Source organism: Dama dama, chromosome 20, assembly GCF_033118175.1.
Source record: "Dama dama isolate Ldn47 chromosome 20, ASM3311817v1, whole genome shotgun sequence".
In the NCBI taxonomy this organism is placed as follows: domain Eukaryota; kingdom Metazoa; phylum Chordata; class Mammalia; order Artiodactyla; family Cervidae; genus Dama; species Dama dama.
In genome coordinates this window covers 30,252,482-30,269,734 of record NC_083700.1, presented here as the reverse complement: position 1 = coordinate 30,269,734, position 17,253 = coordinate 30,252,482, and the positions used below count along the sequence as shown (strand labels likewise).

Below are 17,253 nucleotides of genomic sequence, written 5' to 3'. Positions count from 1 at the left end.
AGGAAAAAGAGTAAAATAGTGTTTTCCCTTATTCACCGAGGTTCATTTTAGAGTAGATGTAGCATTTACCAATTTCTAAAAATTTGACTCTTTGGACTTGTCTCTGTTGTTGTTCGTTTTTGTCCAGTCGCTGAGACCTGTCCGACACTTTGCAGCCCCATGGACTGCAGCCCGCCAGTTTCCTGTCCTCCACTGTCTCCTCCACTGTTTGCTCCAATTCATGTCCATTGAGTTGGTGATGCCGTCTAACCAGCTCATCCTCTGCCACCTCCTTCTCTTTTTGCCTTCAGTCTTTCCTGTCATCAGAGTCTGACATAAACAATGAGTTGCTCGTTTGATAAGTAACCAGTTATGTTGAGTGTTGTAATTTTTTATTTTTCAGTCTTTCATCCACCTTAGAGACAGGAGCCACCTTCCTTATTTTAGCAACCACAAATAAGTGTGAGGGAGATTAAATGATGGAAAACCACCGTTAGTTGAACCAGTTCAATAATTCTCCCCTTTGGGTTTTAAACTCTTTTGAAAATCTGGTGTGAATCTTCTCAGAAAAATATGTGCACAGTGTCTTATATACAAAGTTAGGGAATTCATGGACCCCCTGATTAAGAAACCTTGCTCCAAGCAATTATCACCTCCAAAGTGCCATTCCTAGGCCGGCTGTTTTGTGGCATCTCTTCAAACTTAGTAAACAGATTATATTGTAATGTTCCTAGGAAGTGGAACCAAGTAAAATTACATCTAGAAGCTCAGGTACAGTGGGGGCTTATCATGTAAAGAAATGATCTGGTGGTTTTGAGAATTTTTGTCTGGTGTGTGGATTGAAACTATGGGTAGTAGGAGAAAGTTGTTTTTCCCATGCTGAATAATGAATAAATCGGATGTTGTTGTTGCAGAGCAGGATTGGGGATACTTTCTCTTGAGGTATCTTTGCTTATACAAAAAGATTCATGAGGCAGGATCTTTCTTCCTACAGCTGAGGTCTTTTAAAGCAACTTTATTGAGATACAATTCACACACCACATAATTCAGCCGTTTAAAGTGCACAGCTCAGTGGTCTGCAGTGTGTGCACAGGGCTGTGATCCATCACCACAGTTAGTCTGGAACATTTTCAGGACTGTAAAATGAAACCCAGTACTTATTAGCAGTCAGTACCCATTGTCCGCTAACTGCCCACCACTACCACCCTAGGGACTCCTTTCAGTCTCTTTAGAGTTGCCCGTTCTAGTATATTTTATTCTTTATATACAATATGTGGTCTTTTGTGATGGGCTTCTTTTACTTAGCATGATGTTTTTCATCCATGCTATTGCATGTATCAGAACTTCATTACTTTTTATGACTGGATAGTGTTTCATTGTGTGTGTGTATGTGTGTGTCTGTGTATAAATATATTAATATATGTATACCACATTTTTAATGTGTTCATCTGTTGATGGACACTTGGGTTGTTACCACCTTTTGGCTGTCATGAATAATGGTGCTATGGATCAGTTCAGTTCAGTTGCTCAGTTGTGTCCGACTCTTTGTGACCCCGAGGACCCTATGCCAGGCTTCCCTGTCCATCATCAATTCCCAGAGCTTGCTCAAACTAATGTCCGTCAAGTCGGTGATGCCCTCCAACCAACCATCTCCTTCTCCTGCCTTAAACAAATGTTTTAAGTCCCTGTTTTCAATTCCTTGGGGTATTAAAGGGGCTTCCCTGGTGGCTCAGCAATAAAGAATCTGCCTATAATGCAGGAGACCCAGGTTCGATCCCTGGAGAAGGGAACGGCAGCACACTCCAGTACTATTGCCTGGAGAATTCCATGGACAGAGGAGCCTGGTGGGCTACAGTCCATGGGGTTGCAAAGAGTTGGACACGAGTGACTAACACTTTGACTTTTTTTGGGTGTAAAGCTAAAAGAATTGGGTTGGCTAACAAGTTCATTGAGGTTTTTCCGTAACGTCTTACAGAACTTTTTGGCCAACCCAATAGAATTGCTGGGTCATATGGTAATTCTATGTTTAAGTTTTTGAGGAACCAACAAACTTCTTTCCACAGTGGTTACACCATTTTATATTCCTACCAGCAATGTACAAGAGTTCCAGTTTCCCTACATCCTTCATCATTGCCAAGGCTGGTTATTTTCTTTCTTTTTTGAAAAATAATAGCCATTCTTATGGATATGTTGTGATATCTCTGGGGTTTTTATTTGTATTTCTCTAATGATTAGTGGTGATGAGGATTGTTTTATGTGCTTATTGGGCATCTGTATATCTTCTTTGGAGAAGCCTATTCAAGTCCACTGCCCATTTTTGAATTTTTGTTATTGAGCTACAGGAGTTCTTTCTGTATTCTTATTATTAATCCCTTATCAAATAAATGGGAAAAGGCAATGGCACCCCACTCCAGTAATCTTGCCTGGAAAATCCCATGGACGGAGGAGCCTGGTAGGCTGCAGTCTGTGGGGTCGCTAAGAGTTGGACATGACTGAGCGACTTCACTTTCATTTTTCACTTTCATGCATTGGAGAAGGAAATGGCAACCCACTCCAGTGTTCTTGCCTGGAGAATCCCAGGGACCGGGGAGCCTGGTGGGCTGCCATCTATGGGGTCGCACACAGTCGGACACGACTGAAGTGAATTAGCAGCAGTATCAAATAAATGATTTCCACATACTCTCCTATTCCATGGGGTTGTCTTTTCACTCAGTTGATAGTGTTTACCCAAAAGTTTTAAATTTTGATGAAGTCATCTTTCCTTTTGTTGCTTATAATTGTAGGTATCGTAAAAGTCATTGGCAAATCAAAAGAAGCTTTTTTCCTATGTTTTCTTCGAATAGTTTTATAGTTTTAGCTCTTACATTTAGGTTTTTGAGTCATTTTAAATTAAGTTTTGAATATTGGGTGAGGAAAGTATCCAGTTTCAATCTTTTGCACGTGGGTTTTCTGTTGTCTCAATACTGTTTTCTAAAAGACTTCTTTCCCCAAGAATTGTCTGGGCATTCTTGTAAAAAATCAGTTGACCATAAATAAATACAATGATTTATTTCTGAACTGTTGGTTCTTTTCCATTGACCTATATCGTATATCTGTCCTTATGCCAGTACCACACTATTTTGATTACTATAATTTGGTAGTCAGTTTTCTTTCTTTTTTTTTTTAAATTGAAGTATAGTTGATTTACAGTGTTGTGTTAGTTTCAAGTGTACAGCAGAGTGATTCCTGTGTGTGTGTGTGTGTGTGTGTTTTTCACATTCTTTTCTATTATAGGTTATTACAAGATAATAGATATAGTTCCCTGTACTGGATATCTGTTAATCCCAAACTCCTAATTCATCCCTCTCATCCCTTTTCCCCTTTGGTAACCACAAGTTTGTTTTCTATGTCAGTGAGTCTATTTCTGTTTTGTAAATAAGCTCCTATGTGTCATATTTTAGATCCCACGTATAAGTGACATCATGTGTATTTGTCTTTCTCTGTCTGGTGGCAGCCAGTTTTTGAAACAGTAATTGTGAGTCCTCTGGTGGTGGTGGTGTAGTCGCTAAGTTGTGTCCAACTCTTGCCATCCCATGGTCTGTAGCCTGCCAGGCTCCTCTGTCCATGGGATTTTCCAGGCAAGAATACTGGAGTGGGTTTCCATTTCCTTTTCCAGGGGATCTTCCCAACCCAGGAATTGAACCCGGGTGTCCTGCATTGCAGGTAGATTCTTTACCGACTGAGCTATGCGTGAATCCTCTGTTCTTTTCAAGATTGTTCTGGCTATTCAGGGTCAATATGAATTTTAGGGTGGATTTTTCTGTTTTTGTCCCAAGAAAGTTATTTATTTATTTTTTGTAGGGATTTCTTGAATCTGTAGATGACTTGGAAGTATCACCATCTTAACAGTACTGACTTCTGATCCATAAACATGATCTGATTTATTAGGTTTTCTTTAGCAGTGTTCTGTAATTTTCAGAGTTCAAGTTTTTTACTTCTTTTGTTAAGTTTACTTCTAAGTATTCTTTTTTTGATGCTTTAGTGAATAGAATTATTAATTTTATTTTCAGTTGTTCAGTGGTCGTGTATAGAAATGCAGTGAATTTTGTAATCTTGTATTCTGCACCCTTCTTGAACTCTTTTCTAATGACTCTAGTTCGAATAGTTTTGTGATAAATTCCTTACAGTTTTCTAACTAGAAGATCGTGTCATCTACAAATAAATTTTCCATTTTCCTTTCCAATCTGGATTCCTTTTCTTCCCCCTTGCCTAACTGCTTTGCACTGAACCACACCAGTACAGTGTTGAATAGAAATAGCAAGAGTCGATTTTCTTGTCTTGTTCCTGATTTTAAGGGGAAAGCAGTCTTTCATTGTTAAGTTTGATATCAACTGTGGCATTTTTGGAAATGCTAAAGTTGAGATTTTACTAGCAGATGTTTTTGAGTCGTAAAGTCAAATGTGTGTACCCTCTCCAGATATTAGTTAATAGCATCAACTTTGTTGGAAACATTTCAGTTGTTTAAAATAACAAATGACAGTAACACTTTCTGTTTACATAAAGGTGGGGCTCTTGTTGTTGCTTTATTTTAAGCTATTGAAAAGCAGTATCTGTATGATAGTTCCCATTCTACTTTAACAGTTATTAAAATTTTTTAATGTTTTAGTTTTGTTAAGTGCATCATTGTAGACAAATTAGAAAAGATGCAGTGAGACAAGAGACAAAAATTTCATACTTTAGTAGTTCTACGCCTCCAAGGTAACCTGTTACATTTTGGTATATTTTATATTTATTTACACGTTTAATTGTTAATTTTCTTTATATATTTATTGAGTACCTACTTTGTATCACAGGTGCTCTGATTACGTGGGATACAGCACTGAATAAAACATTGTCCCTGCCCTCATGGAGCCTATATATTCGTGATGGGAAATAGATATTAATAATTATACAAATAATTAAATAGTACCATTGAGATAAATTCTATGAAGGAAAATGTAGTTTTGCAGTGTATGTGTGCATGTGCACTCACATGCATCGCCTGACCGTCTATGTCCTAATGCCTCTTGAGTATCCTCATTTTTTCCTACTGCTATTACCCTAGTCCAGTCTGTCTCCATCACTTACATGGGCTACTAGACAACCTCCCTCTATCTACTCTGGCCTCCCTCCAGTCTTTTTTCCAGAGTGATTTTTTTCAGAACACCAATTTGATGATCCCACTCCTCTGCTCTTTTAGTGGTTTCCTGTCACTTAGAATAAAGGGCTAAATTCTTAATATGGCCTCTGAACCCCTACGTGGGCTGTTCCTCCCCTTCTCTCCCTTCCTAGATTTGCTCTCATACCACTTCTTGCACTTCTTGCTCTAGACCCACTGGCATTATTTCAGCACTGGTTAAGAGTGTTTCCTTCTAGCACAGGCCCTCATGCATACTGTTCTCTTAGTCTGGAATGCTTCTCCACCACTCATTTATTTCATTTAGTCAGTCCCTACTCATTTATTAGCTAAAGTGTCACTTCTTCAAGGACCTTTTCCTCACCAGTCCTCTGTCTTGGTTAGGTTCCTTTTGTAGAAGCCTATTTATTTTCTTCAGGATACCTGTTCAGTTTGACTTATACATTCAGTGTCTGTTTCCTTCACTTGACTGCAAGGTCTGTGAGAGCAGGAACCATGTTTATTTTAAAAATCATCATTGTCTGGCTCAATAAGTACTTACTGAAAGAATGAATGAATGAATATGCGCTGCATATAGTTATGTTTCAAATATAAATGGATATAGACACTGTGTTTATCAAATCTAAGACACCATTGGTTGAGAGATGCACTACTTTTCTGTACCTATAAGAAAGAATGCTTGCAATTAAACCATGATTTATTGTGGCTATCAGTTGTTAAGACATACCCTAATTGCAAAGATGTTAATGTGAAAAAATATGCCTCTTAGAATCAGGGAAGTATAATTTAAGTGAGCTTGTATTTAATTGATAATCTGCTTTTTCATTTAGGATATTATGAAATGTCTTTCTTACAATGTCAATAAATATACTTCTGTCATTTAAAATGTCTGCATAGTATTTAATTGCACAGATTTTATCCTGGATGTTACATAATATTTCACCCTTTTTGTATGCAGAAGAAGTTCACATTTAAAATGTTCCTATTTGCAACTTAAATTTTTTTTTCCTATTTTGCTAATGCTTTATTTCGGCTTCCAGTTGTGTATGTCCCACAGACTCAGGGTAATATCCTGCTGTTGTCTGAAATTGTCTTGTGATAGCTAGCAGGCCAGGTTTGGCCTTTAGACTGACCTCTGCTTTATACTCTTAAAATGTTGAGGACCCCAAACAGCTCTGTTTATATAGCTTATGTCTATAAATATATATTGCATTAAAAATTAAAACTGAAGTTTTTGGGGAAGAGAGATGAGAAGTAAGATATCCTTGCTTTCAAGTTTGTAATTTCATCGTTAAATATAGCCATTCTCATATGGAGTAGGTGTGCTTAGTCACTCAGTTGTCTGACTCTTTTCTGCCCCATGGACTGTAGCCCACCAGGCTCCTCTGTTCATGAGATTCTCCAGGCAAGAATACTGGAGTGGGTTGCCATTTTCCTACTCCAGGGAATCTTCTTGACCCAGGATCGAACCCTTGTTTCTTGTGTCTCCTGTGTTGGCAGGTGGATTCTTTACTTCTAGCGCCAACTGGGAAGCTCCTGGAGGTGGGGGGAGTATAAAAAAAAAATTACCTATTATTTTCCTTTCAATTGGTTAAGTGGAAGTTGCTCAGTTGTGTCCAACTCTTTGCAACCCCCAATGGACTATGTATATAGTTTATGGAATTCTCCAGGCCAGAATACTGGAGTGGGTAGCCTTTCCCTTCTCCAGGGGATCTTCCCAACCCAGGGATCAAACCCAGGTCTCCCACATTGCAGGTGGATTCTTTACCAGCTGAGCAGCGTGGGAAAGGAGCAGACTACCTTTTAGGGTAGACAGCATTGTGAAAGTAAAGACAGGTGTGGACAATGAAACTGGGAAACTTATTTATTTATTTATTTATTTATTTACTGGGAAACTTTTAAAACACAAGAATATGTAAGCACATGTCTCATTAGCCATTGGAGCAGTGATGTCATCACACATTACTTCTGGAACTCTTTACTGTATACTCGTGAGAAAGAAATGAAAAAGGCAAATAACTTCTTAGTACTATTATGTAAATAGTTTATATTTCATAGACTCCTAAATAGATATTGAGGACCCCTCAGTGTTCCCCAGACCACACTTTGAGAACTGCTAGCCTAGTTCAAAGTAGTTGTTCAATAAATAGTGAATGAATGAACATAGTACCTGCCCTTTATTAATGTGGGAATAGAGAAACTGAATTAAGTGCTTAATTTTATGATATGAGAGAGAAGCTCTGTGGCAGTTTAGAGCAGGGACAATTGACTAGGGACTATTGACTGGAGCTAGAGTTAGAGCTAGAGGTAGCTAAGGAAGAAAGAGGCTTATGGAAATTTTTTCCTGATCTTTTGAATCTGATAATATATCAACAAACATAACCTTGGTAATCCATGAAATAGTTTGTTGAAAACTTTCTGTTCTGTCCTAGAAATCTCTTTTTTTTTTTTTGAGCTCTGTCAGAAGTCTACAGGAAACCAATAAAGGTCACAGAAAATTTTCAAAACTGAATTTTCCTTGTAAATAACAGGTATAGTGACAAAGTTACTAAATAAATATTTGGGAATAATATATGTATTTACAGATAAATTTCATTTGTATTGATCAAATAGTTAATTTCTTTGTGGTACCTTTTTTTTTTTTTTTGACTACAGCTAATAATATTTTAGTGTGAAAGTTTTTAATAATTTTCCCTTTTTCACTCCAAATCAATGTTTTGATGATTTTGACATTTCAGATTCGTTACATTTCACAAACACAAGGCCTGCCAGCTGAATATCTTCTCAGTGCCGGAACAAAAACTACTAGGTTTTTCAACAGAGATCCTAATTTGGGATACCCGCTATGGAGACTTAAGGTCTGACTTTTATTGTTCTATACTACTCATTCCTGTACTCCTTAATCTCAATTTGAATTCAAAGTTTAGTTATTAAATTGAGGCAAAGGAGGGTGGGCAGTGAGAATGTATATTTGCAAGAGGAAATACTTCGAGAAATTACTTCACTGTACCCGTATGCCTTATCCTTAGTTAAAACATTAAATTCCAGTACAGTTAGCTCAGTTAGCTGAGATTATTTTATATATTTGAATCAGCAGCTAAGAAGAGGGTATGAAAAGTAGTGCTTACTTATCATTGAGTGATAGGAAGAACTAGAGTAATTTAGTAGTGTTTTTTTTTTTTTTTTTAGTGAATTCTCAATAAATAGACAATAGCATAATTTTATAATTGCCCATATTAAGACCTTACCTATTTTCTTGAAAACATTGATATGTGAGTAATTTAATTAATCCAGTAGCACTCTCTGTCTCTGAACCTTTTGAATAGTTAGCATTTGAAATATAGTTTCATTTGAATGTAGCTTTTAGAGAAAAATGGCTATGTCTCTTCTTAACTGACATCCTTCAGGAACTGTGCTACATCATTGGTTCACATTTATTTTATCACTGTTGAAAGGGAGGCTAGGTATCAAAGTCCCATCTCTACTGGAAGACTTCCTGGTTGTAAATTACTTTCATGTTTGTGACCTCTGGTTGGGAAGATGATAATACTTGTTTCTTTGTAATCTGGCTTTAATTTAGAATAAAATGTGGAAATATCATACAGATGGAATTTTTAAAAAACTGTATTTTGTAGACACCTGAAGAACATGAATTGGAGACCGGGATCAAGTCAAAAGAAGCTCGAAAGTACATTTTTAATTGCTTAGATGATATGGCTCAGGTGAGTATAGAATGTTTCAGAAAGTCAGACATTTGTGTATCTTCTTAATCAGAGATATACTTCTATTAGTTATATTAAAGATAGATTCAGTTTATTATCATCTAGTGTTTTTTTTCATTTTTTACATAAACACATTAATATTCTTCCATGTATTAAAAGAATGTTTGAATCCTAGCAAAAGATATTTTTAGAATTATTTCTCCTTTGCTTTTGTTTAACTAGTCTTGATGCATGTCAGTATTTTGAAATATTATTTATGAAGGTTTCTTTCTTGTCCATTTTCTCTACTGAATAAATAGCTCATTTTATCTTTTCAGCAATAGAAACTTGTATTTAAGTAATAACAGTCATTTTTGTTTAACCTCTTTTATACAGATTTTGAACAAAAAGAGCTTATTCATCTTTATTCTACCAATGAACTGTACCAAATTGAATATTTTAGTATAAGAGCTTCCATTTGTGAAAAAATTTCATCAGGTGTTTCTCTTGAAATCTATCTATCTATCTATACACATATATTTGTGTGTGTGTGTGTGTATATATATATATATATATAAAGCATACATATTAATATATATGTATAAATATATATACACAATACAGATGTTAAATGTCAGCATTAAAGGTGAAGTGATGAACTGTAATATTTCTAAATTTTCCTTGGAAGGTGAACATGTCTACAGACTTAGAAGGAACAGATATGTTGGCAGAGAAGGCGGATCGAAGAGAATACATTGATCTGTTAAAAAAAATGCTAACAATTGATGCAGATAAGAGAATTACTCCTCTGAAAACTCTTAACCACCAGTTTGTGACAATGACTCACCTTCTGGATTTTCCACATAGCAATCAGTGAGTATAGCATGATCTGGGGCATCTTGCCATGATGTCGTTCTCTGTTGAGTTACACTCAACAGGTTCTCTGTTGATCTTGCTGCTAAATGGAAGTATCACATGAGCAGTGGCTTTGGTACTTGCATATTTGGCTCAGTGATGGTTTTTCTTCTTACTGAAAAGTCATGAGATTAAAAATTAGATGTGTGTTTTTCCTCTTTATGGTTATAAAAATGCTTGATTCATTTTCTCTGAAAGATGCTTGGTTCATTTTCTCTGAGAGTACTCAGGAGGGAAAAACATCGATCGTATTTATCTTGAGTTATTTACTATCTTCTTTTTTATTTATTTATTTTTTCCTTTTTTTTTATTAGTTGGAGGCTAATTACTTCACAACATTTCACTGGGTTTTGTCATACACTGATATGAATCAGCCATAGATTTACACGTATTCCCCATCCCGATCCCCCCTCCCACCTCCCTCTCCACCCGATTCCTCTGGGTCTTCCCAGTGCACCGGGCCCGAGCACTTGTCTCATGCATCCCACCTGGGCTGGTGATCTGTTTCACCATAGATAGTATACATGCTGTTCTTTTGAAACATCCCATCCTCACCTTCTCCCACAGAGTTCAAAAGTCTGTTCTGTATTTCTGTGTCTCTTTTTCTGTTTTGCATATAGGGTTATCGTTACCATCTTTCTAAATTCCATATATATGTGTTAGTATGCTGTAATGTTCTTTATCTTTCTGGCTTACTTCACTCTGTATAATGGGCTCCAGTTTCATCCATCTCATTAGAACTGATTCAAATGAATTCTTTTTAATGGCTGAGTAATATTCCATGGTTTACTATCTTCTTAAATCACAGCATTTATTTCATTGAATTTTTAATCTCTTTTTCAGTGTTAAGTCTTGTTTCCAGAACATGGAGATCTGCAAACGGAGGGTCCACATGTATGATACAGTGAGTCAGATCAAGAGTCCCTTCACCACGCATGTTGCTCCAAATACAAGCACAAATCTAACTATGAGCTTCAGCAACCAACTCAATACAGTTCACAATCAGGTATTTAGTAAATGATTTTGGAAACTCAGAACCTAAATGGGATAAAACCTAGTAAGAGTACAGGGTGAGGTAAAGAAACCAGTCTTTGCTTTGATGGTTGCTTCATAAGGAGTTCCAGACTGATGATACCTACTGGTCATGTGCTAATATAGTCTTAGCATAGTCAAATAAGTGGAACCTGTCTTCTTTAGTTATCATTGCTATTCATGTACTGATTTCAGCCAAATAACTCTCTCTTTGTTAGATAGCTCTCATTACATGTATTGAAAGGTGTTTTCAGTAAATTTTTTTTTATGCTGTATATTAGGTCCTCAGAATTTACTTATCTGATAAACTGGAATCTTGTACTCTTTGACCACCTCGCCTGCCATCTCCTATCCTGCCCACCAACCACTGATCGACTCTTTGTTTCTATGAATTCTATTAATTAACTCTAAGAGTGATTTTGCATTTGTTTGCCAAATAGTGATATTTACATTTACGCTTGTTTCTGAAGACATTAAGTTTCCTAATTTCTTAGCTAGTTCTAACTTTTAAATAGAAGAGCATATGAAATTCTGTGGGATCTCATATCCAGTAGCTTTTTGCAAAGAAGGAAGAGGTAGGGGTTTATTTATATAGCTTCACTTAGAGTGGAACTGTTTTTTATTCTTGATTTTTTTATTTTCCAACTTTATAATTGACCTTCAGTTTAGAGATAGGAAGAATTTCTTAAGCAGAGAGTTATTTCAAAGACAGCATTACATTTTAAAACTTTGTTCCTAGTTTTCTGGATAGATTCTGTGTATGTGAAAATGTTTATACCAGTTGTAATCCTTTTATTTTTAGGCCAGTGTTCTAGCTTCCAGTTCTACTGCAGCAGCTGCTACTCTTTCTCTGGCTAATTCTGATGTCTCCCTGCTAAACTACCAGTCAGCTTTGTACCCATCATCTGCCGCACCCGTTCCTGGTGTCGCCCAGCAGGGTGTTTCCCTGCAGCCTGGAACCACCCAGATTTGCACTCAGACAGATCCATTCCAACAAACATTTATAGTATGTCCACCTGCTTTTCAAAGTAAGTGGGGAAACCCTTGTATTATATATATCAGACCTACCTGCTTTAGGCAGCTCCTAATTAGATATCAAGTTGCTTAGTTTTGATCTTTGATAGCTTTAAACTCAGTCTCTGATACGAAGATTTCTGAAGAAGGCTGACCTTTTTTATACTGGTTACTTGTCTAATTATGATACTCTCTGATGCATAGGAGTTCAATTACTGTTTCCTTATTCGAATTGCCTGATACCAGTTTTCTTGTACATTGAGACCTTGTACCAATGTCCTGTGTCTGGCATAAACATGTGTTTCTCAATGTGCAGAGTATATACATCTTGAAAAAAGTTGTTTGAAACAGAACTGCTGTATACTGAATCGTATTTCCTCTATCATTCCATTATAAAATAAAATTAGTATCCCAAATGAAAACAATTTTATTCAAAAATTTAAAACTCATGTTTAAGAATATAGAAATCTCTTAAGTTATATTCAGAAGTAAAGATCATTATTGAACTGAAAAATGAAGGCATTATTAAGATTATCTGCTTCAGCTTATTAATTATACTGTTCCTACAAATGCCTGTCAACAGGAACAGAGTAGCTGAAGAAGGGAACTCTCACCTGATGTGTTGCAATAAGATTTTGATTTTCACATTTCCGTCCTTCCTCATTTTCTCATTGTTGTTCAGTGTTCATTGATCTCATGAACCATTTAAAAAATAATTTAAAAAGTTAAATTATTTTAAGGATATATTCTGACAGCATCTTGACTTTCCCATTACAAAGTCAGTGTCAATGTCCTCTGGAAATAAATCTGGATTCAGGCTACTCTAGCAGTTCATATAGAAGCAGTTAGCATTTTTATCTTTTTACTTCAGTTACTTATTGACTGTGACTCTCTTGTTTGTTTGGTTTCTGACAGAGTCGGAGCAAGCAGAAGGCAAAGAGGGGCTAGGGGAGACTGAGAGATTACCGGGAGGACAGGAGAGCGATAGCGATGTAAACCAGGGAGAAACCACAGGGAGAGCGGAGGAGCAGATTCAAAATCCGTAAATGCAAATTTAGCCTAATTTACCAAATTATTTTTTGCGTGTGCTTCATAGTAAATTCTGTACTTTGGGTTATCATATGTTGAGTGATTCTTCTACTTAGCAAATAGCCATCTCTTCCCCATCACCTTTTCCAAAGTGAGTTTCATTGTAACAATTTTCAGATGTGGGACTCTGAAGTTTTCTGCTGCTTCTCAGATGATATTTAAGAGATGAGGCAGAAGAACTTTTAAAAGGTTCTTTTAACAAAGAAATGTAAACAGAAGAGGTAGAAGGGAAAAGTGGTTTAACTGGTTTTGGTATAATTAGGTAAGTATAGTTTTGGAAATTTTTTCCTATGTAGGAAGCCTAAATAACCTGAGGAGCTAGGTAGAGCAAATATTAAAATTTCCAAAGGAAAGGGAGTTTTAGAATAAAGTGATGACAATGTTGAAAACTGATATGTATTACAATACATGTCAGATAATGTTCTAAGTGCTTTTACATGTATTAATTCATTCTCACAACCAACCTTTGGAAGTGGGTAATGTCATTATCCCCAGTTTGTAGATGAGAAAACTGATCCTGATAACCTCATCTGCCTAGTTTTTTTATGACTGGTTAGTGGTAGAACCACAGTTTGAACCCAGGCAGTGGGGCCCATAGTTTATATATTGTGTTATTCTTTACTATCTTTCAGTGCTTAAACTCAAATAGTGGTAAAGAGTTGTCAGTTGATTTACCAGCCATGGCCATGTGCTGGTTTCTGCCCAACAGTCCTCTATTACAGGCTTGCCCACTTTGGTTTCACCGTGAGCTCTTTTATAAGATGCCTGTACTTAGAGGGGAATAGACCCTCATCATTAGGTAGTTTTATTCTTCTTTCCATACTTTTCATGTTTTTTTTTTTTTTTTTGTTTTAATTTAAAGGACGGTGTTCAAAAACAAAAATAAAACTTTACTCCTTTTAGTTCAGGGCTCAGGGAGAGCCTTCCCAGTGTTGCCTTTTGTGTTAATCTTTGTTTCCACTTGGGGCTTCCCTGAAAAAGCTAGTTTTAAACTATCTTGACTGCTGTGGCTTAGCCTAAGTTATTGTAGCAATCTAATACTTACTTAGAGTCACATTTGTGGGTCGGTATATAAATACTACTTTCTGTAGTATTCCAGTTGACCAAAATAGATACACATTTTGCTCAGTGGAAACTATTATTCTGTAATTTTGTCCTCTTTTATTTCATCATCCTAGGACACAAAGATGAGCTTCTATAGTGAACATTTCTTTCTAAATTTTGTCTCCTCAGTTCCTAACAATTTGTAGGAGGCTATTATAATAATGTAGTTATATTATATATATATATATATAAAATATATATAATAATGTAGTTAAGCCATGGGGATATAGACAAGAATTTTGATGTTACCTAGCTTTCTAATTAAATAGCATTGCCTTAGGAAGAATGGCTGGTAATTTTTTAAATCTGGATACCTGGATTTGTTCCCTTTTATTTTTATGTAAGTAGCACTTTTTAAAAAGTTATTATTAGAGTATTCTAATTCTTATTTTACTAGTCTCTTTTACTTTGTACATTTCTGGATTGTGTTTTCCTGTATGACAGTTAGTTACTAAGTTACTTGAACTATGAAATGGAAAATTGCTGAAAGCAACATATTAGAGTTTATGAGTTGTGCTCATTTGATACCTCCATAGTAAGTTTCAGAGAAAGTAGTTGGTGATAGCCCAGAAAGTGTCATTGACAGAGTATTCTAATTAAAATGGCTATAAGCTCTCTTTTAACAAAAATGCAAGCTTTAGTGAATTAGAGGCATAATAGAAACTTAAATTCTCTACATAGAAAGCTTTGACAGGATAGGTTTAAAAGAAAGCTTTGAAGGTTCTTTTCTCAAGTCTTAACAAAGGGGGAACTACCTTGAGCCCCCTTTTCCCCCAGAATGAGATACTCCTGATTTGTAGGAAACATTTCTTCAACATGTGTACCCAGAGGATAATGAGTAAAAAAAAACAGTAATGAGATATGGTCATTGTTTTAAAGGCAACAAAAATTTTCTTAGCTTTCCATTATCTACGAAAGAGATTTCTGAGAAAGCTGTTAGTGATGAGAGCAGATTTCTCAAATAAATACTGAAAAGTGTTTCTGTAAACCACAGTGTCTACTTTCAAAATACTTTTATCCTAGGTATAATTCCTTCAGTTCACATACTGGTTAAGGATAAAATATATGACTAATTTATGACCTAGGTAATATATTTTTGAGGAGTTGGGTAAAAGCATCCCCTTAAAATATTCTAAACAAAAAGATGACTGAGATAATAAATTATTGAGCTTTTTATAATGTTCCTTATCTAACCAAAAGTAATGAAGCCTTTGTTTTTAATAGATTATATTTTTAATGATTTTAATTAATTAAAATTAATTTTAATTAATTAAAAAATTTTTTCCCATCTTTAGTGGATTAAAAGGTGAATGTGACTTATTAAGCAAAGTTGTTTATTTTTGCCTCTACTGTTACTGGGAGTGGAATGAGTGTAATGTTTTAAGCTTTGTTGGATAAAAAAAATTTTAGAATTTCCTGAAACTAGCCCTCCCCCTATCAAGCAGCTTTCTATTGATCTAACCTGAAGGGAATCAAATCTCCCTTTCCTTAACTTCTCAGACTTTGATGAAATTCCTTTGTCTGAAGTGTCTAGAACGAAAACCTGGGTGGTGGAGTCTTTGAACTGAAAAGCTAAAAACCAAAAAACCCCCAAATAGGTAGTACCCCCAGGCCTAGCAAAGCAATATAACTGTGATGTTGCTTTTTACAGCTGGACTGCAAGCAACAACAAAACACTCTGGATTCCCTGTGAGGATGGATAATGCAGTGCCGATTGTCCCCCAGGCACCAGCTGCTCAGCCACTACAGATACAGTCGGGGGTTCTCACTCAGGTAAGAGCCAGCGCAGCTTGGACGCTCAGTAGTGCTGAAGTTCTCTGAAGCACTGTTGAGAATCAGATATTTGGTCCTAGAAAATGAAATTTGCTTTGACCATAAGATCTTTCTTGGTCATATTCAGTGGACTTAAAATGGAACATCTATAATGGAATGATGTACTCATTCCTAACGCTATTGCAGCTCTGCCATTGTCTTCCTTAGACTTAGAGACATAAATAGCCAGACTTTGAGAAATCATCCCCTGAGTAAATTTAATTTTGTGGGATGAAGTTAATCTTTTATCTAGATGCTCTTAAAGTACAACATGTAGCAACACTTAAATTCTAAAAGTAAAAGGTTTCCCTTTTGCTCTCTTAGTGTCCCCTTTACTCTTTGAGAATTTCATCACATTTGAGACGTTGGATCATATCAGAATATCTCTTCAAGTAATACATCTCTTCATTCCTTGTGTTTAACTAGGCTGTAGAAAGTTTTAAAACTTTATACCTGCCATGCAAAATGCAACTAAAGTGATCACTAGTGATCCCTTGATCACTAAGGTGATCAAGAAGCTCATGAAATATTCCTATAAACAACAGATACTGTATTTTAAATTCTGTGTGTAAATGTTTGTGGCCCATGACATATAGCAAATCCTGAAATCCAAAATCCTCCTTTTGTGAGCAGGAAGAGGAGAAAGTCTTAATACATGCCGTTGTTAGCTGAGTTTTTTAGTAACTCAGTTTCCTGATCCTCTGAATCTGGTCCAAGAAGGATTCCTGTATATTTTTTTGCTTTAGGCCATTGACATTTGACCTAGTTGGCCAGTGCTGTGCGGAGTTGGAGGGGAAAGTTGTGTTTGGTACATGAATTTTAAGTGATGTGAAACTACTGCATATTGTTGGTAATAACTTGGGGGGGGGATGAAAACCCTTCTGAATCCAGATAACCTGCCTCGGTGTTTGTTTCACTCACCTGCCTAATCTACATTTCAGGGAAGCTGTACACCACTAATGGTAGCAACTCTCCACCCTCAAGTAGCCACCATCACGCCGCAGTACGCGGTGCCCTTTACCCTGAGCTGCGCAGCCGGCCGGCCGGCGCTGGTTGAACAGACTGCGGCTGTACTGGTAATTCCCCTCACTTGGTTGTGTTACTAACGGAGTTTCTTTGGTTTCTTTCTTAATTTTAATTTTTCCTGTTTGTTTTTGTTCTGTTTTTTTTCTGGTTTTCTCATTTTTCAAAAGAAATTTTTTTAACTTAGTCTTTGCAGAGGGCATGGAAGCATGTGCCATCTTGTGGCTGTGTTCTTGCTACATCTTTAATGTCTCATTGTTTTCCTCCCTGACATTTGCTGAAGCACTCACTGTTTGACTCTGGTGTTCAGTGTGACTCTGAAAGAGTCAGATCCCTTGGTTCTTCTTTGCCAGCCTAGTGTGATGAAAGCTCTTGGTGTAGCCTCAGAAGAGCTTCAGCACTGCTCTCTGTTCCCTGCCCTATCTTTTA

General features: G+C 36.4%; 1 protein-coding gene across 5 annotated transcripts in view; it reads left to right on the top strand.

Annotated features, from left to right (window-relative positions):
- HIPK1 (homeodomain interacting protein kinase 1) overlaps window positions 1–17,253 on the top strand; it is a 52,053-nt gene that overhangs the window by 21,586 nt on the left and 13,214 nt on the right. For all 5 annotated transcript variants that reach the window (XM_061121095.1, XM_061121092.1, XM_061121094.1 and 2 more), the window contains 7 exons: window positions 7,873–7,992; window positions 8,770–8,856; window positions 9,524–9,708; window positions 10,594–10,756; window positions 11,585–11,810; window positions 15,641–15,762; window positions 16,743–16,877. In XM_061121095.1, the coding sequence (XP_060977078.1) occupies window positions 7,873–7,992; window positions 8,770–8,856; window positions 9,524–9,708; window positions 10,594–10,756; window positions 11,585–11,810; window positions 15,641–15,762; window positions 16,743–16,877 (1,038 nt within the window). The remainder of the gene's footprint in view (window positions 1–7,872; window positions 7,993–8,769; window positions 8,857–9,523; window positions 9,709–10,593; window positions 10,757–11,584; window positions 11,811–15,640; window positions 15,763–16,742; window positions 16,878–17,253) is intronic.